This window comes from Manacus candei, unplaced genomic scaffold (assembly GCF_025592945.1).
Source record: "Manacus candei isolate 608988 ecotype Guabito, Panama unplaced genomic scaffold, ASM2559294v1 h1tg000106l, whole genome shotgun sequence".
Lineage (NCBI taxonomy): Eukaryota > Metazoa > Chordata > Aves > Passeriformes > Pipridae > Manacus > Manacus candei.
Window position 1 is genome coordinate 1,149,657 of NW_026138154.1, and position 24,987 is coordinate 1,174,643.

Genomic DNA, 24,987 nt, shown 5'->3' on the forward strand with positions numbered 1-24,987 from the left:
GATTACAGCATCTAATCATACATATTAATAACAGGCGGGGTCTGGGTGGACCTTAGGGTGGTGCTTCCCAGTTTTTTCTCTTGGCACTGAGTGTTGGTGCTTGTTCCAGCCTTCAGCCTCAAACTGGGGGCCTGTTTCTCTTCCTTCTCGCTTTGACCTCCTCACCTTTCTGTTGTTAACATCCTGACTACTGAAGCTTGCAGAAACCCTTGGCTCTAAGCCCTTTTCTCCTAGTCAGATGTCTACCCTGCCTTAATTTATGACCTCTAGGTTGATTGTGTAGCATTTCCAGCCTTCTTCTTGTGATTAGGTTTGGGTCCAGCGAGCAGAACAGAACGAGTTCTTCAGCAGCACAGGCAGAGCAGGTGTCAGGGGGAGGTTTCTCAACAGAGCAAGATCCCTCAGTTAACTCTTTTAGGCCTTGCTCTCATTTCAAAAGGACCTGCCCTTGGCCAGGAGGAGGGGGTTGACCCTGGCTGGGTCTCTCTCCCCTCAGCAACGGGAAATTAGGAGATAAATTAAACTTCTGTCTTTATAGCACTGCTGTCATGGTCCATCCTCCAGCCACGTGTCATTATTAAATCAAATCAAATCAAATGCCTCCCCTGGCAGGAGGACATGGAGATACACCTTGCTGAGCAAGAGGTCCACCAGGAGATGGATTGTGTCTCTTCCAGCTCAGAACCTTGCTGATTCATCCTGTTTTTCTTGGGCTCCTTTCCACTGAATCTCTTCTAAAATGTCTCTCAACCTGGTCTCACTTTATGTGATATTTAAATATCACTGTGTGTGATATTTAATCTACACCTTTCCTTGGGCTCTGCAGCAGTTCCATACCAGCCTCAGCCATGAAAGAGGTCCTTGCCCAGCTCCCCAGACATTTTCAGGGATTAATTCCTTCCTGAGAAGTTCTGGTAGACCATCCACACACTCTCCTGCCCCACTCACTTTTCAGCTGTAATTGTAAAAGCTCCTTTCACCTGCCCAGCTCATGGTCCTTTATCCTCAGATAATTCTTTACAGCTCCTCCCATCCACCTCGTGCTTGCTTTTACTCTGTCAGAGTCTCATCTGTTTTCAATTTAATAATTCTTGTTTGGAGCTTAAAACATCCCATCAGTGACCTCAGTACCTCAGTTCTTCTCCAACAGCTCAGCCAGACTCATGCTGTCCTCTAATTCCTGGCATTCCATGTTCTTTTCCTCGTCTGTCCAGCCAGACTCACTTGTCTCACTGACCTACTCTTGATGTTCTGCTTTGGCTTGGACTTTCAAACCACTTCAGCCCTCGGTGTGATTCAACACCATTTATTTATTTTTCATGTTTTATTCTCTGTGTTCTTTGAAACCAATCCCTGCCCTGCCACTGGCCTGGGGTTTGTTTTTTCCGTGCAGTTTGTGGTGTGGGTTCCCACAGCTCCCACTCATCATCCTCCTCCTCCTCTGAGACACTGAGACTGTCACAGTCCCCACCAATGACCTGCTGGCTCCTTGCAGCAGTGGGATGTCTAATATCTTTATATAAAGATGTTGTTTCATTGTCCTTCTTTTTTTTAAAGCTCGTTATTATCTGCTCATTATTATATTAAATCCAACTCCACCTTGTCCTTGAGGTGACAGGGAGCTGAGCCACCTCACCCCCAAGTGCCATTATGGCCTTTCCTCTGCTCCAGGATTAGCTTTTTCCCACCTCTGTTTGCCTCCAGCCTCCTGAGGGAGGAATTCTTTCCAGCCTGTGGCTGTGGATGACAACAAGGGCAGGGGAAATGCAGCCTGGAACTCACCAGGAATAGGCTCCCACCGTGGAGAGCCCGAGGCACAGCTCCTGGGGGGTGTTTGACAAGGACCTGTCACCCCCATTTTTGGGTGGATCCCAGTCCCCTGTAGCTGTGGATAACCTGAAGATCCCATCAGACTGTTTTATCCAAGGAAGGTGCAATATCCCCCTCTTAATTTCAAGTTTAGAATCTGAAAAATAAACACCTGAGAAGAAACTGGGTTCTTCCCACACATCCAACCTCCCTCCCTGTCTCTGCTGGCACTGAGGGGTTTCTGGGGGAGATTTTTAGCTCCCTCAGCTCCTTCCTGTTGCACCCAAAGGCTTTGTGCTCTCAATTCCCATTTCTCAGGGTGCAGCTGTGGATGAATCCTCTGAGCACTTCCAGGGAGGCTTCCCTGGTTTTTTTTACCCTCTTCCTGTCACTGCAGGACATCTCCAGTCAATTCTAGGGGTATTCAAGAACCCAAAATCTTTTGATTTTGACAAACTCCATTCTGGGACCAGAATAAAGAACCTCAGACTCCTCTTCCAAAAGTTAAAGGATCAGATTCATCCCAGCACTTGCCCTTTCCAAGGAATGTGACTGTGAAGCACATAAAGACTTGCCTGGACAGCATCTTAGAAGATCACAAAGAGCCTTCTCCAAGGTCTCTCTCCATGGATAATCCACTGATAACAAGGCTCCAGACTTTTCATCTCCTCCTTGTGTTGTTTTTTTTGTTTCCAGCCATCACCACTTCACCATTCCAGGAGTTTCCCTTGTTTGGGTTTTCCAGCCTGGCATTTACAAACTTTTCTAACCCTTTTGTTTTTTATTTTTCATTTTGAACGGATCCCGTCTCTCTCCCAGCAGTTTCACCTGTTCCAGGGATTTCTCCAGTTCCTTGTAAATTCCATCTTTTTGGTCCACATGTGATTTTTTTCCAGCAATGTGGGGGTTATTTCCTACCCCCCTGTGTGACACTGGAGCTGGGGAGGCTCTTACCAAGAAGGTCTGTTGGTGTTCTATCAAACCAACCACACGTTTTCCAAGGAATTCTTCCCCTGCTGATGGGATTTGTGAAAATGTACTGGGATGGGGGGGCTGGGAATTATCCTTCTAGTCCTTGCTGGCTCAACTGCACAAAGCTAATAATGTCCTTGCTCCTGATGTCACACTGTATGTCCCGCTGAGGTCAAGGTTGTGATTTCAACCAGGAGTCCACTGGACTCACCCAATCCCGGGTGATTTTGGGATATCCCTGTGGTTTTTGGGATGTCCCTCTGGTGGTGGGGACTGTGCTGCTGGCACCAGCACTGCCCTGTTAGCTGGAAAACCCTCTGGAAGGGGACAACTGGTGTCGTTGTGTGCAGATATCAACGAGTGCGAGCGGGACCCGCTGCTGTGCCGGGGCGGGATCTGCATGAACACCGACGGCAGCTTCGAGTGCATCTGCCCCCCTGGCCACGAGCTGACAGCTGAGGGCAACACCTGCATAGGTGAGATGCTGGAAACCTGTGTCACAGCGAGGGTTCGAGGGGAATCACGCAGGGAAACCCAGGTCTCGTGCTGGGGGTACGAATATCTTCTTCCCTGGAAGCGCCCGAGACCAGGCTGGAGCAGCCTGGGCTGGTGGAAGGTGTCTCTGCCCATGGCAGAGGGTGGAATGAGATGATCCTTAAGGTCCTTTCCCACCCAAACCACCCTGTGATTCTGTAATATATGGTTAGAACACCCTCACCCAGGAGGGACCAGTGTTGTTCCCAGGGTTTCACTCCATGTACGTTGTTCCTTCTGCTGTTCACTGAGCACTGACCAACAGGGCAACAACAAACTCAGTTTGGAGACCCCGAGGTGGGCACCAGGAGATTCCCAGGGTGGGAATCAGCCCAGCTGGCTGCTCCAACTGCTCTTCCCCCCCCCAGATATCAACGAGTGCTCCCTCAGTGACAACCTGTGTCGCAACGGGCGCTGCGTCAACGTCATCGGCACCTACCAGTGCTCGTGCGACTCGGGCTTCCAGGCCACGCTGGACAGGCAGGGCTGTGTTGGTGAGTCCTCCTCTGTGCCAAAGAGTCATTACAGGGCCCCAGGATGAACCCAGAGCCCTCCTGGTGCCTTGTCTGTTATTTATAACGCTCAGCAGGGCGTTGGAGGGTTGGATGAGAGGGGAACCTCCCGGTTGAGCGACGGCCAAATTTGCCGGGGAGGGAGTGTGGGTGGCTGTGGTTGGGGGGGAAGGCATTGGTGTCCTCTTCAGCACCTCTGCTGTGAGGCACAAACCCCAACCCACGACCCAAACTGCTGCCTGACCTGTCCCTTGTCCCCAGACATCGACGAGTGCACCATCACCAACGGGGGCTGTGACACCCACTGCTCCAACTCGGAGGGCAGCTACGAGTGCAGCTGCAGCGAGGGCTACGCGCTCATGCCAGACAAGAGGTCCTGTGCAGGTCAGTGCTCATGCCAGACAAGAGGTCCTGTGCAGGTCAGTGCTCATGCCAGACAAGAGGTCCTGTGCAGGTCAGTGCCCCTGCCAGACAAGAGGTCCTGTGCAGGTCAGTGCCCGTGCCAGACAAGAGGTCCTGTGCAGGTTATTGCTCGTGCCAGACAAGAGGTCCTGTGCAGGTCAGTGCCCATGCCAGACAAGAGGTCCTGTGCAGGTCAGTGCCCATGCCAGACAAGAGGTCCTGTGCAGGTTATTGCTCATGCCAGACAAGAGGTCCTGTGCAGGTCAGTGCCCGTGCCAGACAAGAGGTCCTGTGCAGGTCAGTGCCCGTGCCAGACAAGAGGTCCTGTGCAGGTCAGTGCCCCTGCCAGACAAGAGGTCCTGTGCAGGTCAGTGCCCATGCCAGACAAGAGGTCCTGTGCAGGTCAGTGCCCATGCCAGACAAGAGGTCCTGTGCAGGTCAGTGCCCACCTCAACCCTCGGAGGTGCTGCCCCAGGCACCTCTGTGGCCGCTTCAGGGTGAGGGAGTCTCATTTTTGAGGGAGTCTCGTTTTTGAGCCCATTCCCCAGGGGTGATTTTCCTGTCCAGCCCCTCTCGTGGGCTCCTGGAACTGCAGGATCTGGAGCAAAGCCCCTCCTGTGCCTCCCTCCTGGGCTTCCACAATCCTGTTTACCTTGGCAATGGTCTCCCCTCTCTAGACATCGATGAGTGTGAGGATAATCCTGACATCTGTGATGGGGGGCAGTGCACAAACATCCCCGGCGAGTACCGGTGCCTCTGCTTCGACGGCTTCATGGCATCCCTGGACATGAAGACCTGCATTGGTGAGGACTGTGGTGGATGCAGGAAGGGATGCAGAGGGTTGCCTCAGAGTCCTTGTGGTGCTCCATGGTTCTTTTCCTCCTGCAGATGTGAACGAGTGTGACCTCAACCCCAACATCTGCCTGCACGGCGAGTGTGAGAACACCAAGGGCTCCTTCATCTGCCACTGCCAGCTCGGCTACTTCGTCAAGAAGGGAACCACAGGGTGCACAGGTGGGACCTCAGCAGACCTGGAGCCTTCCCAGACAGCTCCCATGGCTGCCACGGAGAGGGCACCGTGCCTGGGGTGTTGTGTGGGGGATGCAGTGGGCACCCAGGGGTGTGGATGTGCTGGGAGCAAATCCTGGGCAGCCAGAGGTGGCCAGGAAGGCAGGGTAGAGACAGGAACTGACCTATTTCTAGTTGAAAGCCAAACCTTTCCTTTTACATCATCTTCCAGGGCTGAGCACAGCTCAGCTCTTCTGTTCCCCAAAATGCTGAGGTTCAGGCTCCTGGGATCCATTGGTATCCAAACCATGAGCAGGATCAAAGCTGGACTCCCTCCTGGGCAGTCAGAGGTGGCCAGGAAGGCAGGTTAGAGACAACAACTGACCTATTTCTAGTTGAAAGCCAAACCTTTCCTTTTGCATCATCTTCCAGGGCTTAGCACAGTTCAGCCCTTCAGCTCAGGGGTCTGACTCCAGGCAGCCTGTTCCCCAAAATGCTGAGGTTCAGGCTCCTGGGATCCGTTGGAACCCAAACCCAGGAACAGGATCATAGCTGGACCTCCTTCTGGGCAGTCAGAGATGGCCAGGAAGGCAGGTTAGAGACAGGAACTGACCTATTTCTAGTTGAAAGCCAAACCTTTCCTTTTGCATCATCTTCCAGCTCAGGGGTCTGACTCCAGGCAGCCTGTTCCCCAAAATGCTGAGGTTCAGGGCTCCTGGGATCCATTGGACCCCAAACCCAGGAGTGGAACCATGCCTGACTGCTCTCTCCTGCCCTGGGAGAGCTGAGCTGGGTGTCCTTCCTCCCCGCAGACATCGACGAGTGCGAGATCGGGGCGCACAACTGCGACATGCACGCCTCCTGCATCAACGTGCCCGGCAGCTTCAAGTGCAAGTGTCGCACGGGCTGGCTCGGGGACGGGCTGAAGTGCAACGGTGAGTCCTCCCCCGGGGAGAGGGAGCTCCTGGGGGCACCTCTGAGGGCTGGGCTGAGCTGGCACCTGGGCTGAGAGCGCCAGGAGTTGGATGAAGAGGGAGCTGGGGGGGCTCAGCCTGGAGAAAAGGAGGCTCAGGGGGAACCTTCTGGCTCTCTGTGACTCCCTGCCAGGAGGGGGGAGCTGGGGAGGGTCGGGCTCTGCTCCCAGGGAACAAGGGACAGGAAGAGGAGGCTGAGGGGCGAACTCACTGCAGTTACAACTTCCTCGGGAGGGGCAGAGGAGGGGCAGGGACTGAGCTGGGACAGGACCCAGGGAATGGCTGAAGCTGTGCCAGGAGAGGTTCAGGTGGGATCTCAGGGAAAGGTTCTTCCCCCAGAGGGTGGTTGGGCACTGACCAGGCTCCCCAGGGCAGTGGGCACAGCCCCAAGGCTGCCAGAGCTCCAGGAGGGTTTGGATGATCCTCTCAGGCACATGGGGATGGGCCTGTGCAGGGCCAGGAGTTGGACTGGATGATCCTTGGGGGTCCCTTCCAACCTAGCATGTTCTGGGATTCCGTGACAAGAGGAAGCATCCCTTCCCAGGTCTGGTAAAACCCATTCCCAGGGCTGACAGGACCCATTCCCAGGGCTGGTAGCACCTGTTCCCAGGGCTGCCCATTCCAAAGGCTGGCAGAGCCTATTTCCAGGGGTGGTAGAACCCATTCCCACCGTTGGCAGGGCCCATTCCCAGGGCTGGTAGAACTTCTTCCCAGGGCTGCCATTCCAAAGGCTGGCAGGACCCATTCCCAGGGCTGGTAGAACCCATTCCCAGGGGTGGTAAAACCCATTCCCAGGGCTGGTGCAGCACCCATTCCAAAGGTTGACAGGTCCCATTCCCAGGGCTGGTAGAAGTTCCCTCAGGGGAAGTTTAGGTTGAATATCAGGGAAACTTTATTTATGGAGAGGGCTGTCAAGCCCTGGAACGGGCTGTCCAGGGAGGTGGTGGAGTCACCATCCCTGGAGGGACCTCAAAGCCGTGTAGATGTGGCACCTGGGGCCGCGGGCGAGCGTCGTGGTCACAGAGGCCGGAGAAGCTCCTGGAGATCCGTCGGAGCCTCGCGAGCGCCTGGAAAACCTCCCGGAGCATCCCTGAGCCCCCTGAGCTGCCCAGGCTTGAGGGGCAGGGCCAGAGGCAGAGCCCTGACTTGGGTGTTCTCCCTGCCCAGACCTGGACGAGTGTGCAACCGAAGAGCACAAGTGCAACCTCAACGCCAACTGCGTGAACACGCCCGGCTCCTACCGCTGCGCCTGCCGCGAGGGCTTCAACGGCGACGGCTTCTCCTGCTCAGGTGAGGCCACGGGCAGCAGGAATGTGGCCTGGGACCTGGAATTTTATCCCAGTTAGGCCCCAAAAATCCCCCACTTTGACAAGGGCACTGGCAGTTTCTCTTTAAGCGCAGGTGACGGATGGGCCTGCATGTTTAAGGCTTTTAATTCAAAAGTCGTCGTGAAAGAGGTGGTGGGGTGGTAGGGTGTTCTCATCAAGCTGCAGCAGCTCCAGGGGGGTGTTTAAGCCCCTCACAGCTCGTTATGCAGATGTAACAAGCCTTAAGTAAAAAGCCTTTGGGGATTGTTATTTCTCACAGTTCCAAGTCACTGGATATTCCCTGGAGCTGCTCTCCCAGACAAAATAACTCCCTGATCCCAAGTCATTTTGCTTCCTTTTTTTTTTTTTCCTACTGCTTCAGCTCAAAGAGTGGTTTGGAATATTTAATTTTGCTTCGTGTTATCGCAGCTTTACTTGCAGAAACAACCCCACTGGAGGAATTCCTCCTGGGCAGACACGTCATTCTCTTTTCTGAGCTTCTTTCCTTCTCATCCTTCGCCCTCTTCCCTGCCAGCCTGGCTCAGCACCTTGGGGTGCATGTGTCTGGGCTTCCCCCAAAATCCCAGATGTCCCCCCAAAATCCACAGCAGCCCGACTTACACCTCAGATACCTTCAGCAGGGATCCCCCACCCTCTCAGCAGGGATCCCCCACCCCCTCAGGAGGTGTTTGGGGAGGATCAAGGCAATGAGGACAACTGCAGCCCCCTGGCAGAAGAGGGGCTGTGGGGTTGGACTGGATGATTCCTGTGGGTCTCTTCCAACTCAGTATGTTCTGGGATTCTGGGATTCTGTAATCTAAGCTGCCACAGGAGCATCTTTCTCGAGGTACTTGCTCAGTTCAGAAATGTTCCCCTCTGCTGCAGTTTATGTCCCTGATGAATGGGAGGTTCCACGGGACAAGATCACTCTCCTCCGAGAGCTGGGACAGGGGTGGGATGGGCTTGTGGGAATGTTGAGGGAAGTGCCACGTGCTGGGGGATGCTGTGTCAGTGTCCTGCTGGGTCTCTCTAGACGTGGATGAGTGTGCAGACAACGTGAACCTGTGTGAGAACGGGCAGTGCCTCAATGCCCCCGGCGGGTACCGCTGCGAGTGCGAGATGGGCTTCAACCCCACCGAGGACAGCAAGGCCTGCCAGGGTGAGTGCCCAGAGTTCTGCCCAGCTCAGTGCCCACCTCCCTTCTGTCCTTCCCTCTCCACTGCTCTGTCACCACCCAGCCCATTGCTAAGGCCCCCCCATCACCTGGTGGTGCAAAGCTCCTGAGCTTCCAGCTGGCAGGAGTTGGTCCCCAGCCTTCAGAGGGGTTGTGGTAGGCCAAGGGTTCCTGAAAAATGTGGGCAGGGGTGAGAGGAGAGGGCACTGATGCAACATTCCTGCAAAATGTGGACATGGGGTGAGAGGAGAGGGCACTGAGAGCAGTCCTGCTCACCCAGGAGATGGTGTCCCATGGCACCAAAAGCCATCCTGAGATGGGTCACCCACAGCAGGTGGGACAGGAGAAGCCTGTGCTGGCCCTGCCTCTGGCACACCCTGAGTGCCCAGCTCTGCCTGTTTTTGCAGACATTGATGAGTGCACCTTCCAGAACATCTGTGTCTTTGGCACCTGCCAGAACCTGCCCGGGATGTTCCGCTGCGCCTGTGACGATGGATATGAGCTGGACAGGAGTGGAGGCAACTGCACAGGTCAGGGCTGCTGGGAGAGGGGCACTGCTCTGGGTGGCACCAGCAGCCTAAAGCCAGCTGGAAGGGGAACAGGAGGGACAGCTCAGTGTGGCTCTGCTCCTTTCTGCTGCCTCTGGGAAGTGGGACAAGGCAAGGCTTGTTTCTAGAAGGGTTTTGGTGACATCCCATGAAGAGCTTTAGGGACACCAAGGTGTGGGGGTTCACCTGCAGAGCTCAGGGCTGTGGTTTCTGTGCCAATCTTCACCCTGTTTTTCACTCTCCACCCTTCCATCCTTTCAGACATCAATGAATGTGCAGACCCTGTGAACTGCATCAACGGGCTCTGCGTCAACACCCCCGGCAGCTACTTGTGCAACTGCCCTCAGGACTTCGAGCTGAACCCCACTGGGGTGGGCTGTGTGGGTGAGTGGGGACCTGCATGGAGAGCACCTTGGGGGTCCCTCAGAGCTGGAACTGGCCACTACCAGGCTGGCTGACCACCAGAAGAAAAGGAGCCATCTCCTGTTGGGCCTGGCCCACCTTGTGTCACCCGTGTGGGTGCTCTGCTTCTTGAAGAAGTTATTCCAGGGAAGCTCTGGGGCTGTTCTTATTCCCTGGAAGTGTCCAAGGCACTGTTGGACAGGGCTTGGAGCCACCTGGGCTGGTGGAAGGTGTCCCTGCCCGTGGCAAGGGGTGGAACTCCATGACCCTCAAGGTCCTCCCAGCCCAAACCAGTCTGGGATCCCGTGATTCTGTTCCTCCTGTGCACACAAAGTTTCCTGGAGGGGCTCTGCTCACCCACCACTGTCTTTGTGCAGACACCCGTGTCGGGAATTGCTTCCTGGACACCCAGGACCGAGGAGATGGGGGGATCTCCTGCAGTGCAGAGATCGGAGTCGGGGTCACTCGGGCCTCCTGCTGCTGCTCCCTGGGCCGTGCCTGGGGCAACCCCTGCGAGCTGTGCCCTCCAGCCAACACCAGTGAGTTGGGCAGTGCCTGGGGGGAACTCGGGAATGGGGTGGATGGACAGCAGGGAAGGGAGACAGGGATGCTTCCCTATGGATTCTCTACTCAGGGAGAGGCTCCTGGGTCCTGGATTTGCTGGGGAAGCTGAGGGAGAGGGAGGCAACCCTGTGCAGGGCCAGGCAGGGCAGGGGAGGGGTGAAGGGGGGTGGGGGAGACCCGGCTGGTCGTGCCTTGTTGGGATTCAGGTTGGGATCCTTCATCCCTAGTCTGGTGGGGGAGCTGGAATAACCCTGTTATTCCAACAGGCAAGCAGAGCCAGGAGGGATAATGTGGCTTGGCAGGCCATGGAAGTCAGGCTGCTCCCTCTGCCACCACCCCCACCCCCATGGCCTGTTTTTCCCGGGTTTCTCCCGCTTCTCCCTCCCCCTCCTGTTTCCTGGGAGCCCCCCCACGAGCTCTGGACCCCTCTGACTGATTTTTCCACAGCTGAGTACAAGACTTTGTGCCCTGGAGGGGAAGGATTCCGGCCCAACCCCATCACTGTCATCCTGGAGGGTGAGTTATCCTGTGCCCTGTGCCTGGGGTGCTGGGGGAGCCCAGCCCTGTGAATCACCTTTGAATCACAGAATCATGGAATCAGCTGGGTTGGAAGGGACCTCTGAGATCATCAATCCAAGCCTTGATCCAACCCCGCTGTGGTTCCCAGCCCATGGCACTGATGCCACATCCAGTCTCTTCTTAAAAACCTCCAGGGATGGAGAATCCACCCCTTCCCTGGGCAGCCCATTCCAATGGCTGAGCACCCTCTCTGCAAAGAAATTCTTCCTGATATCCAACCTAAACCTCCCCTGGCACAGCTTCAGACCCAGCCCTCTTGTCTTGCTGATGGTTGCCTGGGAAAAGAGCCCAACCCCCCCTGGCTCCCCCCTCCTGTCAGGGAGTTGCAGAGAGTGAGGAGGTCTCCCCTGAGCCTCCTCTTCTCCAGGCTGAGCCCCCCCAGCTCCCTCAGCCTCTCCTCACAGCACTTGTGCTCCAGTCCCTTCCCCAGCCTCGTTGCTCTCCTCTGGACCTGCTCCAGCCCCTCCATGTCCTTCCTGAGCTGAGGGCCCAGAGCTGGACACAGTTTGTGCTCTCCTGGGATGAGCTCCTGCTCCAGGAGGTGTTGGGATGGACCCTCTGGGGTGCCAGGCAAGCCAACACCTCCCTCTGCTCTCCCTCCCCAGACATTGATGAGTGCCAGGAGCTGCCAGGGCTGTGCCAGGGCGGCAACTGCGTCAACACCTTCGGCAGCTTCCAGTGCGAGTGTCCCCTCGGGTACTACCTCAACGAGGACACGCGGATCTGCGAAGGTACCAGGGCCCCAAAATCAGGGAAAATCCCTTCTCTGGGCTGGTGCCCAGCCTGCCCCGACCCCGGGTCGTGCCCTCTCCCCCCGTGCCCGCTGGTTTGACCCTCCACTCGCCCTGTTTTTGGCAGATATCGACGAGTGCTCTGCCCACATCGGGATCTGCGGCCCCGGCACCTGCTACAACACCCTGGGCAACTACACCTGCGTGTGCCCCCCCGAGTACATGCAGGTCAACGGAGGGAACAACTGCATGGGTACGGCAGGGGCTGGGCCATACTGGGACAGGGTGGCACTGCCCGGCCTGTGCCCAGGCCTGGCGCTGGGCTGGGGGCTGAGGGGGGGCAGCACAAGGGCTGGGAGTGACCAGTGGGACCCACTGCCAGGGCTGGCAGGGCCCCTTCCCGGGGCTGGTAGAACCTCTTCCTGGGGCTGCCATTCCAAAGGCTGGCAGGACCCATTCCCAGGGGTGGTAGAGCTTCTTCCCAGGGCTGCCATTCCAAAGGTAGGAATGGCAGGACCCATTCCCAGAGCTGGTAGAACCCATTTCAAAGGCAGCTGACAGGTCCCATTCCTGGGGGTGGTAGAACCCATTCCCAGGGCTGGTACAGCACCCATTCCTAGGGTTGGCACAGCATCCATTCCCAGAGCTGGTAGGACCCATTCCCAGGGCTGGTAGCACCTCTTCCCAGGGCTGCCATTCCAAAGGCTGGCAGGACCCATTCCCAGGGCTGGTAGCACCTCTTCCCAAGGCTGGTAGAACCCATTCCAAAGGCTGACAGGACCCATTCCCAAGGCTGGTAGAACCCATTCCAAAGGCTGACAGGACCCATTCCCAGGGCTGGCAGAACCCATTCCTAGGGCTGGCAGGACCCATTCCCAGGGCTGGCACAGCACCCATTCCAAAGCCTGGCAGGTCCCATTCCTAGAGCTGGTAGAACCCATTCCCAGGGTTGGCAGAGCCCATTCCCAGGGCTGGCAGTGCCCATGCCAGGCTGGGAATGCTGCCTGTGCTGCCTCTGCAGACATGAGGAAGAGCGTGTGCTACCGCAACTACAACGACACGTGTGAGAACGAGCTCTCCTTCAACATGACCAAGAAGATGTGCTGCTGCTCCTACAACATTGGCAAGGCCTGGAACAAGCCCTGTGAGCCCTGTCCCACCCCTGCCAGCCGTAAGTCACCTCATTCCCTGCTGCCCCCTCGCTTTTCAAGGGATTCTGATGCCCAAAAGCCAGAAAATAACTCCCTAAAACTCTTTTTGGAAGCAAAAAGCACTCGTTTATTCCAGGCTGGATGCACAGGAATGTTTTCCCAAGTGTGCATCCTGAGCTATATAGGAGTTAGATCTTTGTACTGTCATCTAATTACAATATTTTTATAATACTTCATGCTTTCTATTGTCTTTTAATTGCAATATTTGGACATCACCTCAGCTGTTACACCCACTTCCAAAACTGTCCCTCCCATAACACCACCCCTGACACACCTCCCAAATTTAACCCAGAGGTCTCAAAGACCCTTCTATCTTCTTATGCCTTGGTCTTTGGCACAGTATCATCCCTTCTGGAATGGTTTCAAGGCTCCTGGAGAGCTTTGCCTGGTTCTTGTCAGAGGTTGTGGCTCTTTCACAGGCAGAGAAACCCCCTTTCCTCCTTAAAATCCCTGTCTGTTGAAATCCTGAACAAAGAATGTTCAACAGCAGTTTCAGAAACCTTGTCCCAAGGCACTGGCAAGGTAAAGGTGCCAACAAGCTGGGCTAAAACTTAGATAATGTGGATTTTAAGGCTAAAATCCTATGCACTTTGGGGCACAGCCACTGCCAAGGGGAGGGGGACAAGGAACAGCACCCTGTCTGGGTCACCCTGTGACTGTGCTGAGCCCCTCCTGCCTGGCACACCCCCAAATCCAGCCATGGCTGTGCCCTTTGTGCCCACTGGGCACAGCCCTGACCTTGGGGTTCCCGTTCCAGCCGAGTACCAGATCCTGTGTGGGAACCAAGCCCCTGGATTTATCATCGACATCCACACGGGGAAGCCCATTGGTGAGTAAATAATCCTTCCCTTCCCCTTTCCCTTCCCACACCTTCCCAAACCTTCTCTTCTCAAACCTTCCCAAACCTTCTATTCCCAGAGGATATCCCTGTCGAGGGTGGTGGTCTCAGTCTGGTTGAGAGTGGTGGTCTCAGTCCTTCTCTGGATCCCACCAGTGGTTAAAAAAGTCCCAAGACTCCAAGATTATCTATCCTCCAGTTCAGGCAGGAATGCCCAGTGCCTCCCTCAGGGCAGGGAGTTCCACACTGGGTGTGAGCACAGGAGCACCCTCCTATCTCCCAGGCCTCTGAACACCCAGTTTACACCCTGAGGAGTCAGGGCTGCTCTGGGCAGAGGGTGTAAATGGTCTGTTGAGAACAGTTTCTGGGCAATGGCATGGAAGGCTGTAGAATGCACAGTTTTGGGTTCCACCCATGCAGTGATGAACTGGTCCCAGCTGTTCTAACTAGGACAGAGCTGCAGGGAGGCTGCTTGCTCCAAGCCCACTGGAAGAGGAGCTCAACCTCCTCTCCCCTTCATAGAATCATGGAATCAGCTGGGTTGGAAGGGACCTCCAAGGTCATCAAGTCCAACCCTTGATCCAATCCCGCTGTGGTTCCCAGCCCATGGCACTGATGCCACATCCAGTCTCTTCTTAAAAACCTCCAGGGATGGAGAATCCACCCCTTCCCTGGGCAGCCCATTCCAATGGCTGAGCACCCTCTCTGCAAAGAAATTCTTCCTAATCTCCAACCTAAACCTCCCCTGGCACAACTCTAGACCAAACCCTCTTGTCTTGCTGATGGTTGACTGGGAAAAGAGACCAACCCTTATTTATGTGTTTGCTTACATAAAGAAATAGGATGGAATACTGGGAAGGACATAGGGACTTCCTTGGTTTCGAGCTGGTTGCCAGGGAAAGGCCTAAATCAAACCATCACGGCGGGGCAGCGTTTTCCAACCAGGATGCTCATGGAAGACTCTGTGTGTGTCTGTGTGTGTCTGTGTGTGTCTGTGTGTGTCTGTGTGTGTCTGTGTGTGTCTGTGTGTGTCTCTGTGTGTGTCTGTGTGTCTCTGTGTGTGTGCAGATATCGATGAGTGCAGCGAGATCCCGGCCATCTGCACCAACGGCGTCTGCATCAACCAGATCGGGAGCTTCCGCTGCGAGTGTCCCATCGGCTTCAGCTACAACAACATCCTGCTCATCTGCGAAGGTAAGGGGGGGCACCCAAGGGTGGCACCCACCAGGGAGAGGGCTGTGGGACAGAGCCTACGTGTTCTCACATCCTGGGATCTTTGGGGTGTTCTGTGCAGGGCCAGGAGCTGCACTCCATGATCATAGAATCATGGAATCAGCTGGGTTGGAAGGGACCTCCGAGATCATCAATCCAAGCCTTGATCCAACCCCGCTGTGGTTCCCAGCCCATGGCACTGATGCCACATCCAGTCTCTTCTTAAAAACCTCCAGGGATGGAGAATCCACCCCTTCCCTGGGCAGCCCATTCCAATGGCTGAGCACCCTCTCTGGAAAGAAATTCTTCCTGATATCCAACCTAAACCTCCCCTGGCACAGCTTCAGACCCAGCCCTCTTGTCTTGCTGATGGTTGCCTGGGAAAAGAGCCCAACCCCCCCCCAGCTCCCCCCTCCTGTCAGGGAGTTGCAGAGAGTGAGGAGGTCTCCCCTGAGCCTCCTCTTCTCCAGGCTGAGCCCCCCAAGCTCCCTCAGCCTCTCCTCACAGCACTTGTGCTCCAGTCCCTTCCCCAGCCTCGTTGCTCTCCTCTGGACCTGCTCCAGCCCCTCCATGTCCTTCCTGAGCTGAGGGCCCAGAACTGGACACAGCACTCCAGGGGTGGCCTCACCAGTGCTGACTTCAGGGCAAGAATCACTTCCCTGGTCCTGCTGCCACCCTGTTCCTGAGCCAGGCCAGGATCCATTGGCCCTCTTGGCCACCTGGGCACACTCTGGCTCCTGTTCAGCTCCCTGTCCATCCCCACTCCCAGCTCCCTTCCTGCCTGGCTGCTCTCCAGCCCCTCTGGCCCAGCCTGGAGCTGCCGGGGGTTGTTGTGGCCAAAGGGCAGGACCCGGCCCTTGGCCTGGTTGAACCTCATCCCCTTGGAATCAGCCCAACTCTCCAACCTCTCCAGGTCCCTCTGCAGAGCCCTCCTGCCTTCCAGCAGATCAACACTCCCCCCCCAGCTTAGTGTCATCTGCAAATTTGCTGATCCTTGTGGTCCCTCCCAGCTCAGGGTGTTCCACAATTCTATAAATCCTTGAAATCTTCATTTTCTGCCTCGGTGGTCGGATAAAAAAATGTTGATTTACATTCATGTTCTTAATTTTCCCCTTATTCTGTGCTTTGTTGTGTTTTTTTTTTTAAAAAAGATTTGCAAACAGCAGCCTTTCAAACTAAAATTCCCCTTATTTTTTAATCACAAAGCAACAGGAAATGGTTGAAAATCAACCCAGATTGGAGCAAACCAAGGGTTAAAGCTCAGCTGACTGCACTGAGCCCCTCCAGCCCTCCCAGGAGTTTCCAGCAGTGTTGGAAATGCTAAAACTACCCTGATAACTTTTCTAATTAATTGGTTTCATTAATCATGAGCGGGGTAATTGCTCTTGTGGGAACACACTTTGGGAAAAATCACCCAAACGTGAAGTTTCCTAAACCAACCTCGACACACTTGGGTGACCAAAGCCCTGGGGGAGGGAAATACTGCTGAGAACTGGACACCAGGAATGCAGAATTTATGGACCACAAGGACATGTTGCAGAGAGCAGAAATGAAGCAGGAACTAATAAAGATAATTCAGCATTTCTGTCTGGGAAAAAGAGAATAAAAAGGCTGCAAATGTGGGCACGAGAAGTGAGAAATCAAGCAGTAGAGATAGAATGCTAATTAATGGGGGGAATTATGTCATTGATAGGCAATTAATGAAGAGGATTTATATGCAAATTAACACTGGTTTCCTTTGTAACAATGAGGAGAATTTATAGAAAGTTAACACTGATTTCATTGTTAACAATGAAGAGAATTTATAGCAAATTAACACTGATAGCAAATTAACACTGATTTCCTTGATAACAATGAAGAGAAATTATAGCAAATTAACACTGATTTCATTGCTTAGAATGAAGAGAATTTATAGCAAATTAACACTGATTTCATTGTTAAAAATGAAGAGAATTTATAGCAAATTAACACTGATTTCATTGCTTAGAATGAAGAGAATTTATAGCAAATTAACACTGATTTCATTGCTTAGAATGAAGAGAATTTATAGCAAATTAACACTGATTTCATTGTTAACAATGAAGAGAATTTATAGCAAATTAACACTGATTTCCTTGCTAAGAATGAAGAGAATTTATAGCAAATTAACACTGATTTCATTGTTAACAATGAAGAGAATTTATAGCAAATTAACACTGATTTCATTGCTAACAATGAAGAGAATTTATAGGAAATTAACCCTGATTTCCTTGCTAACAATGAAGAGAATTTATAGGAAATTAACACTGATTTCATTGTTAAGAATGAAGAGAATTTATAGCAAATTAACCCTGATTTCATTGCTAACAGAGTATAAACAGTGAGAAGTTTGGAAGTGGAGGGGTCTCTGTGTGGAACCCCCCCTGTCTGTGCTCCCTAAAACCCAAGCACCACCCGCTTCCTAACGCTAAAAATAACGGGAAAATTCAATTTATCCCGATGGATCCCCCCTCCCACGGTGTTCCCCCCATGTTTTCGGTGCCAACCCCCCGTGCCAGGCGTGATTCCCTCCCTGTCCTTGGCACAGACATCGACGAGTGCAGCAGTGGGGAGAACCTGTGCCAGCGCAACGCCGACTGCATCAACATCCCGGGCAGCTACCGCTGCGAGTGCTCCACGGGCTACAAGCTGTCCCCCAGTGGGGCCTGCGTGGGTAAGAGGGCACCCCTGTGCCACCTATTCCACACACACACCCCCTGCCTGAGGGGCTGGGCTGGCACAGCACCCCCTGTGGTCACAGGATTGCAGAATGTGCCGAGGTGGAAGGGGTCGAGTTCAGCTCCTGCTCCATCCCCGTGTCCCTGAGGGGGTCATCCAAACCCTCCTGGAGCTCTGGCAGCCTTGGGGCTGTGCCCACTGCCCTGGGGAGCCTGGGCAGTGCCCAACCAGCCTCTTTTTCTAATATCCAACTTTTTTCTAATATCCAACCCTGTTCTAATATCAAACCTTTTTCTAATATCAAACCTTCTTCTAATATCTAACCCTTTTCTAATATCCAACCTTTTTCTGATATCCAACCTTTTTCTGATATCCAACCTTTTTCTGATATCCAACCTTTTTCTGATATCCAACCTTTTTCTGATATCCAACCTTTTTCTGATATCCAACCTTTTTCTGATATCCAACCTTTTTCTGATATCCAACCTTTTTCTGATATCCAACCTTTTTCTGATATCCAACCTTTTTCTGATATCCAACCTTTTTCTGATATCCAACCTTTTTCTAATATCCAACCCTTTTCTGATATCCAACCCTTTTCTGATATCCAACCCTTTCCTAATATCCAACCTTTTTCTAATATCAAACCCAACCCAGCCCTGACACAACTCCAGGTCATTCCCTGGAGTCCCCACAGTGCTGTCCCTCCTCTTCCTCTCATGGGGAAGTTGTACCTGCCCTGAGCTCTCCCTTCAGTCTCCTCTTCTCCAGCTGAACCCACCAAGTGCCCTCAGTGTCCTCACACAGCTTCAAATCAGGACCCTTCCCTGTATTCCCCCTTTTGGACACTCTCTAAGAGCTTCAGATCTTTCTTGCAGTGCCCCAAACTGCCACAATATTCCAGATGAAGCCTTCCCAGTGCAGAGCAGAGCAGGACAACCCCCTCCCTCACCCAGCTAGTGATGCTTTGTCTGGCACACGAAGGACATGCCAGTCCCCTGCTGCTCTTTTGTCACTCCCCGGGGACTCTGACCTGGCTGTGCTGTGGTTGTGGCACATCTGGACTTCTTGGTGCAACTCCCAAGGATTGTGGGCTCCTGAGGGATGAGAAAAGGTCACTGTGAAGTGCAGCTCGGGCCACATTTTCCAATTACACGGAATTTTGGTTTTTTGAGTGCGTAAATCTTGTGGGTTCACGTGCAGGGCCAGGAGCTGGACCCAACAATCCTGGTGGCTCCCTTCCAACTGGGCACGTTCTGTGATTCTGCTCTTCCCATCTGGTCCCTCCTTTTTGCTCACCAGTGCCCACTTGGCTCCGTTTTAGGTCGCAACGAGTGCCAGGAGATCCCCAACGTGTGCAGCCACGGGGACTGCGTGGACACCGAGGGCAGCTACGTCTGCATCTGCCACAATGGCTTCAAGGCCACGGGGGAGCAGACCATGTGCATGGGTCAGTGTGGGGCCAGAGTCTGTGTGTGTGGGTCAGTGTGGGGCCAGAGTCTGTGTATGTGGGTCAGTGTGGGGCCAGAGTCTGTGTATGTGGGTCAGTGTGGGGCCAGAGTCTGTGTATGTGGGTCAGTGTGGGGCCAGAGTCCATGTGCAGGAGTCAGTGTGGGGCCACAGATCATGTGCAGGGGTCAGTGTGGGGCCACAGTCCATGTGTGTGGGTCAGTGTGGGGCCAGAGTCTGTGTGTGTGGGTCAGTGTGGGGCCACAGACCATGTGCATGGGTCAGTGTGGGGCCACAGACCATGTGCATGGGTCAGTGTGGGGCCACACACCATGCCCATGGGTCAGTGTGGGACCACAGTTCACGTGCAGGGGTCAGTGTGGGGCCACAGCCCATGCCCATGGGTCACTGTTTGACCACAGACTGTGTCCCTGGGTCACTGTGTGACCACAGACTGTGTCCCTGGGTCAGTGTGTGACCACAGACTGTGTCCCTGGGTCAGTGTGGTGCCACAGTCCATGCCCATGGGTCAGTGTGGTGCCACAGTCCATGCCCATGGGTCAGTGTGTGACAACAGACCGTGTGGGAATCAGCCATGAGGAAGGATGGGAGCTCTCTCTGACACTGCTGAGCGGTGCCAAGCACGGCCAAGGGCTCCAGTGTCCTCTCAGGCTACCCCTGGTGCTGTGCAGCCCCCTGGGCACTGCCTGCACACCCGAGAGCCTCCCCTCACCCGTCCCCCACGACCTTCTCCCCGCAGACATCGACGAGTGCGACCGCCAGCCCTGCGGGAACGGGACCTGCAAGAACACAGTCGGCTCCTACAACTGCCTCTGCTTCCCTGGCTTTGAGCTCACACACAACAACGACTGCATGGGTGAGTTCCCTGGAATGCTGAGCCCAGGGATTGCTGGGATGTGCCAGGTGGGCACGCCGGGGGGGGGTCAGCGGCGGCCGGAGGTGCGGGGCTGGTGGGGGTGACACTCTCATGCTCTGCATCTCTTCCTGTTTTGCTTGTCCTCTCCCTCCCACAGACATTGATGAGTGTTCATCCCTGGTGGGGCAGGTGTGTCGGAACGGCCAGTGCATCAACAGCGTCGGCTCCTTCCAGTGCCTGTGCCAGGAGGGGTACGACCGGACCCCTGACGGGAAGAACTGTGTGGGTGAGTGGCTGGGCAGCAGTGGGGGGAGCTGGTGCTGGGTGATGTGGTGCCCAGGCTGGGCCCATCCCAGCCAGCTGAGTAGTGGATTCTCCAGAACCACTCATAGATCCTCTGCCACAAGTCCCAAGTCCTCTGGAACCAAAGCCTGGTTCGTCTGAGTGCCCCTGGAGAGCTGGACTGAGTCCCTCTCTGCCTTCATCTCCCTTCCAGCAAGGCAGGGAACAGTCAAACTTGCACCTTTCCATGTGCAGTGAGGAGAAATGCTCTGTCCATGCCCCTAAAACCTGCAGAGCTGTACCAGGGATGCCCTGGGAACCATCCTGGGAAATGTCTTAACCTGCTTCCCTCAGACCTTCTGGGCACGGCGGGGCCTTGGGTGCAGGAGGGTCCTCTGAGGTGGGCACAGACCCCATCACGGGGTGTTTCTCTTCCTCCTCAGACATCAACGAGTGTGTGAGCCTGCCTGGCACCTGCTCCCCGGGCACCTGCCAGAACCTGGAGGGCTCCTTCCGCTGCATCTGCCCCCCGGGCTACGAGGTGCAGAACGACAACTGCATCGGTAATGTGGGGCCTCTGCCCCCTCTTGAACCATCCCCACAACAGCCCTGTTCTTCCTGGGTGGGCTGGGGCATCTCTGGGGCATCATCAGGATGGTGCATCAGCACCCCCAAACACCTTCTTGCCAGGCAAGACCTGCTCCCATGGCAGAGAAGGCTCAGGGGGTTCTCTGTGCCCATTTTCACTGCCTCGTTTTCTCTGAGGGAGGTTTAAAGGTTGGGGACATGGTGATGTCCTGCAGGTATCAGAGCTCCCAGACATCACCTTCACCTTGTTTTCATGAGGAAAGAGGTGACCTTTGGCTTCTCTGTGTGTCATTGAACCATTTTCTGGGGTTGGGGACATGGTGATGTCCTGCAGGTATATCAGAGCTCCCAGACATCTCCTTCACAGATGGAGGTGGGAGAAGAGGAAGAAGAGGAGGCTCAAGGGTTTTGCTCAAGGCATTTTCATTGCCTTATTTTCTCTGAGGGTTGGGGGTAAGGTTGATGTCCTGCAGGTATCAGAGCTCCCAGACATCACCTTCATGAGGAAAGGGGTGACCTTTGGTTGCTCTGTGTGTCATTGCCTCATTTTCTCTGAGGGAGGGTTAGAAACTGGGGACATGGTGATATCCTGCAGGTATCAGAGCTCCCAGACATCTCCTTCACAGATGGAGGTGGGAGAAGAAGAAGAAGAAGAGGAGGCTCAAGGGTTTTGCTGTGCCCATTTTCACTGCCCCTTTTTCTCTGAGGGAGGGTTAGAGGTTGGGGACATGGCAATGAGGCATCAGAGCTCCCAGACATCACCTTCACCTTGTTTTTCTGAGGAAAGGAGTGACCTTTGGCTGCTCTGTGTGTCCCTGCTCCTCCCAGATATCAACGAGTGCGAAGAGGAACCCAACATCTGCCTTTTTGGGACGTGCACCAACACCCCTGGCAGCTTCCAGTGCGTCTGTCCCCCGGGCTTCGTGCTGTCTGACAACGGCCGGCGCTGCTTTGGTGAGTGCAGCTGCTCGTGGTGGGGAGGGAGCAGAACCTCCTGGACCTCTGTGTGACCTTGGAACTCTCCCATCCTCCCGCAGACACTCGCCAGAGCTTCTGCTTCACCCGCTTCGACAACGGGAAGTGCTCCGTCCCCAAGGCCTTCAACACCACCAAGGCTCGGTGCTGCTGCAGCAAGATGCCAGGGGAGGGCTGGGGAGATCCCTGTGAGCTGTGCCCTCAGGAGGGGAATGGTAGGAAGGCTGGGACCTGGCTCTGTGTGTGGGGAAAGGCAGGGAAGGCAGCCAGGAAGGCAAGGCGTCCAGCAAAGGGGGTTTGTCCATGCCTGGAGAACTGGGAGCCCGTCCTGGGGCTGCAGAATTCCCTGGGGCTGCAGAATTCCCTGGGGCTGCAGCAACCAGGCGGGTTATTTCTGCTTTGGATCTGCTCTTGGTGCTCTCCAGGGGCATCTCAGAGATTTCACAGAATGCTCTGAGTTGGAAGGGACCCACAAGGATCATCAAGTCCAACTCTTCAGTGAATGGCCCACCCAAGGGTCAAACCCACAACCTTGGTGTTACCTCAGGGCCTCCACAACTCTCTCCACCACTGCCTGAAGCTCTCTACAGCTGCCTGAAAGGAGGTTGTAGCCAAGTAGGGGTCAGGCTCTTCTCCCGGGTAACAAGCAACAGGACAAGAAGAAACAACCTCAAGTTGTGCCAGGGGAGGTTTAGGTTGAATATTAGGAAAAGTTTCTTCACTGAAAGGGTGGTCAAGCACTGGGAGAGGCTGCCCAGGGCAGTGCTGGAGTCCCCATCCCTGGGAGTGTTCAAAGAACGTGTGGATGTGGCACCTGGAGATGTGGTTTAGTGGTGGACAGGGTGGTGTTGGGTTAATGGCTGGACTCCATGATATTAGAGGGCTTTCCAACCTTCACAATTCCATGTTTTCATGGTTCCACACCCAAGGCAGGCACAGGTTTTTCCCAGCCAGACAGGGTTTTGGGGGTTCTCAAGCTCCCATCGTGCTCTAGAAACAAGAGTGGAATCCCTTGTGAGCAGATCTCACTTTCCTGCTTCCTCCCAGTTGCCTTCCAGGAGCTGTGTCCGTACGGCCACGGAGCCATCCCAGGCCCAGGTGACACCCGAGAAGGTGAGCTTGGCTCTAGGGATGACAAGAAATTTGGGGTTGGGGAGGGGGTTGTTGCTGCCTAAAAACAACCAGACTTGGGCTCCTGGAGAGCAGGGTTGGATCCCAGAGGCAGGGAAGGGGTGGAAGGAATGGGACCGGGGGCTCTCCCAAGCTCAGCTGCTCACCAAAGGTTCGGCCCCCGGCTCTGGAGAGGGAGAATCTGAAGCTCTAGGGATCACTTGGGTGTCTCGTGTCAGTCCTGAGGGGGCTGTTTGTGGCTGTGGGAGGTTTCACCCCCGTGGTTTCCCTGGCAGATGTCAATGAGTGCTCGGAGAACCTGGGGGTCTGCATCAACGGGGCCTGCATCAACACCGACGGCTCCTTCCGCTGCGAGTGCCCCTTCGGATACAACCTGGACTACACGGGGGTCAACTGCGTGGGTGAGGGTCTGCCCGGGGCTCTGGGGGTCGGGGCTGCCTGGGAGAGGGTCTGTGTGGTGGATGGGGGTGTGTGGTGGATGGGGCTCTGTGGTGGGTGGTGGGTGTGTGGTGGGTGGAGGTCTGTGTGGGTCTCTGTGAGTGGGATCTGTGTGGTGGATGGGGGTCTGGGTAGTGGGTGGGGGTCTGTGAGGGTCTGTGTGATGGGTGAGGATCTCTGTGGGTGAGGATCTGTGTGGTGGGGGGAGGTCCGTGAGGATCTTTGTGGTGGGTGAGGGTCTGCTTGGTGGGTGAGGGTCTGCTTGGTGGGTGAGGGTATGTGATGGGTGAGGGTCTGCTTGGTGGGTGAGGGTCTGCTTGGTGGGTGAGGGTCTGTGATGGGTGAGGGTCTGTGATGGGTGAGGGTCTGTGATGGGTGAGGGTCTGAGTGGTGGGTGGGTGAGAGAGAGGGTCTGTGTGGGTGAGGATCTCTGTGGGTGAGGGTCTGTGTGATGGGTGGGGGTCTGTGAGGGTCTGTGTGCTGGGTGGGTCTGTGAGGTTGGGGTGGGCTCCCTGTTCCCTCCTTCCTCGCCCCCTGTGTCCGAGGTGGATGGAGGGACCTCGCTCCTCCCCTGCCCCCCTGCTGTCCCAGCTCCTGCCTTTGCTGGGGCATTTGGGGCTGCAGGGACCGCCCAGCCCCGACTCTTCCCACCCCACTGACCCCCCGACATGTCCCGTGTCCCCAGACACCGACGAGTGCTCCATCGGCAATCCCTGCGGGAACGGCACCTGCACCAACGTGGTGGGAGGCTTCGAGTGCGCCTGCGACGAGGGCTTTGAGCCGGGGCCCATGATGACCTGTGAAGGTGACACTGCTGGGGGACTGCCCCCTCATCTGTCCCCTCATTCCTGGTGCCACCGGGCTGGGGGTGACCCTGCCGGGTCACTGCCCGGGCCAGCCCCAAGGGATGGTGTGGGAAGGCTCGGCTGGGGCTCGGCTCCTTCAGCACTGGGCTCCTTCAGCTTCCTCTGAGGCTGCAGCCCAGGAGGAGCCTGGAGACCTGCCAAAATCCAGGAGCTGCCTCCTCAAGGAGCCAGAACCCATCTGAGCTGCTGAGACACCGGCTGTCTGTCCTCTGCTGAGAGTCCTGGTGTCTGTCCTTCTGCCAAAACACCGACTGTCTTGTCCCTCTGCTAAAACATTGGCTGTCTGTCCCTCTGCTGAGAGTCCTGGTGTCTGTCCCTCTGCTAAAACACCGGCTGTCTGTCCCTCTGCTGAGACACTGGTGTCTGTCCCTCTGCAACCAACCACCACGGCAGGAAGCCTGGGTGGAACAAAGTTCTCACCAGCTGGATGCCCGGGGAGGGTGACTCTGCCCTGGGGAGACCCAACCCTGTCCCTGACAGCACCAAGGCAGGTTCTCTCCTCTCTCCTCCCCGCAGACATCAACGAGTGCTCCCTGAACCCCCTGCTCTGTGCCTTCCGCTGCATCAACACCTTCGGCTCCTACGAGTGCACCTGCCCCTCTGGATACGCCCTGCGAGAGGACAGGAGGATGTGCAGAGGTAACAGCCCCTCCTGCCTCCATCAGGGAGCTCCCAAACCCTCCCCAGCTCCTACTCCCAGCCACGTGTGTGCAGGGAAGGCAGCACTCCTGCCCTGGCATCGCTGGACCTATGCCCACTCTCACCCCACTGGTTTTGCTACCAGAAAGAAATTCTTTGCTCACAGGGCAGTGAGGCCCTGACACAGTGCCTGCCCCATCCCTGGAAATGTCCAAGGCCAGCGTGGAGCAACCTGGGCTAGTGGGAGGTGTGGGAGGCTAGTGGGAGG

The 24,987-nt window shown here is 55.3% G+C and overlaps 1 protein-coding gene across 1 annotated transcript in view; it reads left to right on the forward strand.

Moving 5' to 3' along the window:
* LOC127461445 (fibrillin-2-like) overlaps positions 1 to 24,987 on the forward strand; it is a 108,843-nt gene that overhangs the window by 74,336 nt on the left and 9,520 nt on the right. Inside the window, exons 27-54 of the mRNA XM_051769264.1 lie at positions 3,132 to 3,257; positions 3,684 to 3,809; positions 4,089 to 4,211; positions 4,907 to 5,032; positions 5,118 to 5,243; positions 6,050 to 6,172; positions 7,379 to 7,501; positions 8,552 to 8,677; positions 9,100 to 9,222; positions 9,502 to 9,624; positions 10,020 to 10,181; positions 10,654 to 10,722; positions 11,391 to 11,516; positions 11,644 to 11,769; positions 12,538 to 12,687; positions 13,485 to 13,556; positions 14,634 to 14,759; positions 17,344 to 17,469; positions 18,799 to 18,924; positions 19,684 to 19,800; positions 19,958 to 20,086; positions 20,526 to 20,645; positions 21,499 to 21,624; positions 21,708 to 21,860; positions 22,693 to 22,758; positions 23,052 to 23,177; positions 23,900 to 24,019; positions 24,597 to 24,719. Of these exons, the coding sequence (XP_051625224.1) occupies positions 3,132 to 3,257; positions 3,684 to 3,809; positions 4,089 to 4,211; positions 4,907 to 5,032; positions 5,118 to 5,243; positions 6,050 to 6,172; positions 7,379 to 7,501; positions 8,552 to 8,677; positions 9,100 to 9,222; positions 9,502 to 9,624; positions 10,020 to 10,181; positions 10,654 to 10,722; positions 11,391 to 11,516; positions 11,644 to 11,769; positions 12,538 to 12,687; positions 13,485 to 13,556; positions 14,634 to 14,759; positions 17,344 to 17,469; positions 18,799 to 18,924; positions 19,684 to 19,800; positions 19,958 to 20,086; positions 20,526 to 20,645; positions 21,499 to 21,624; positions 21,708 to 21,860; positions 22,693 to 22,758; positions 23,052 to 23,177; positions 23,900 to 24,019; positions 24,597 to 24,719 (3,408 nt within the window). The remainder of the gene's footprint in view (positions 1 to 3,131; positions 3,258 to 3,683; positions 3,810 to 4,088; positions 4,212 to 4,906; positions 5,033 to 5,117; positions 5,244 to 6,049; positions 6,173 to 7,378; positions 7,502 to 8,551; positions 8,678 to 9,099; positions 9,223 to 9,501; positions 9,625 to 10,019; positions 10,182 to 10,653; positions 10,723 to 11,390; positions 11,517 to 11,643; positions 11,770 to 12,537; positions 12,688 to 13,484; positions 13,557 to 14,633; positions 14,760 to 17,343; positions 17,470 to 18,798; positions 18,925 to 19,683; positions 19,801 to 19,957; positions 20,087 to 20,525; positions 20,646 to 21,498; positions 21,625 to 21,707; positions 21,861 to 22,692; positions 22,759 to 23,051; positions 23,178 to 23,899; positions 24,020 to 24,596; positions 24,720 to 24,987) is intronic.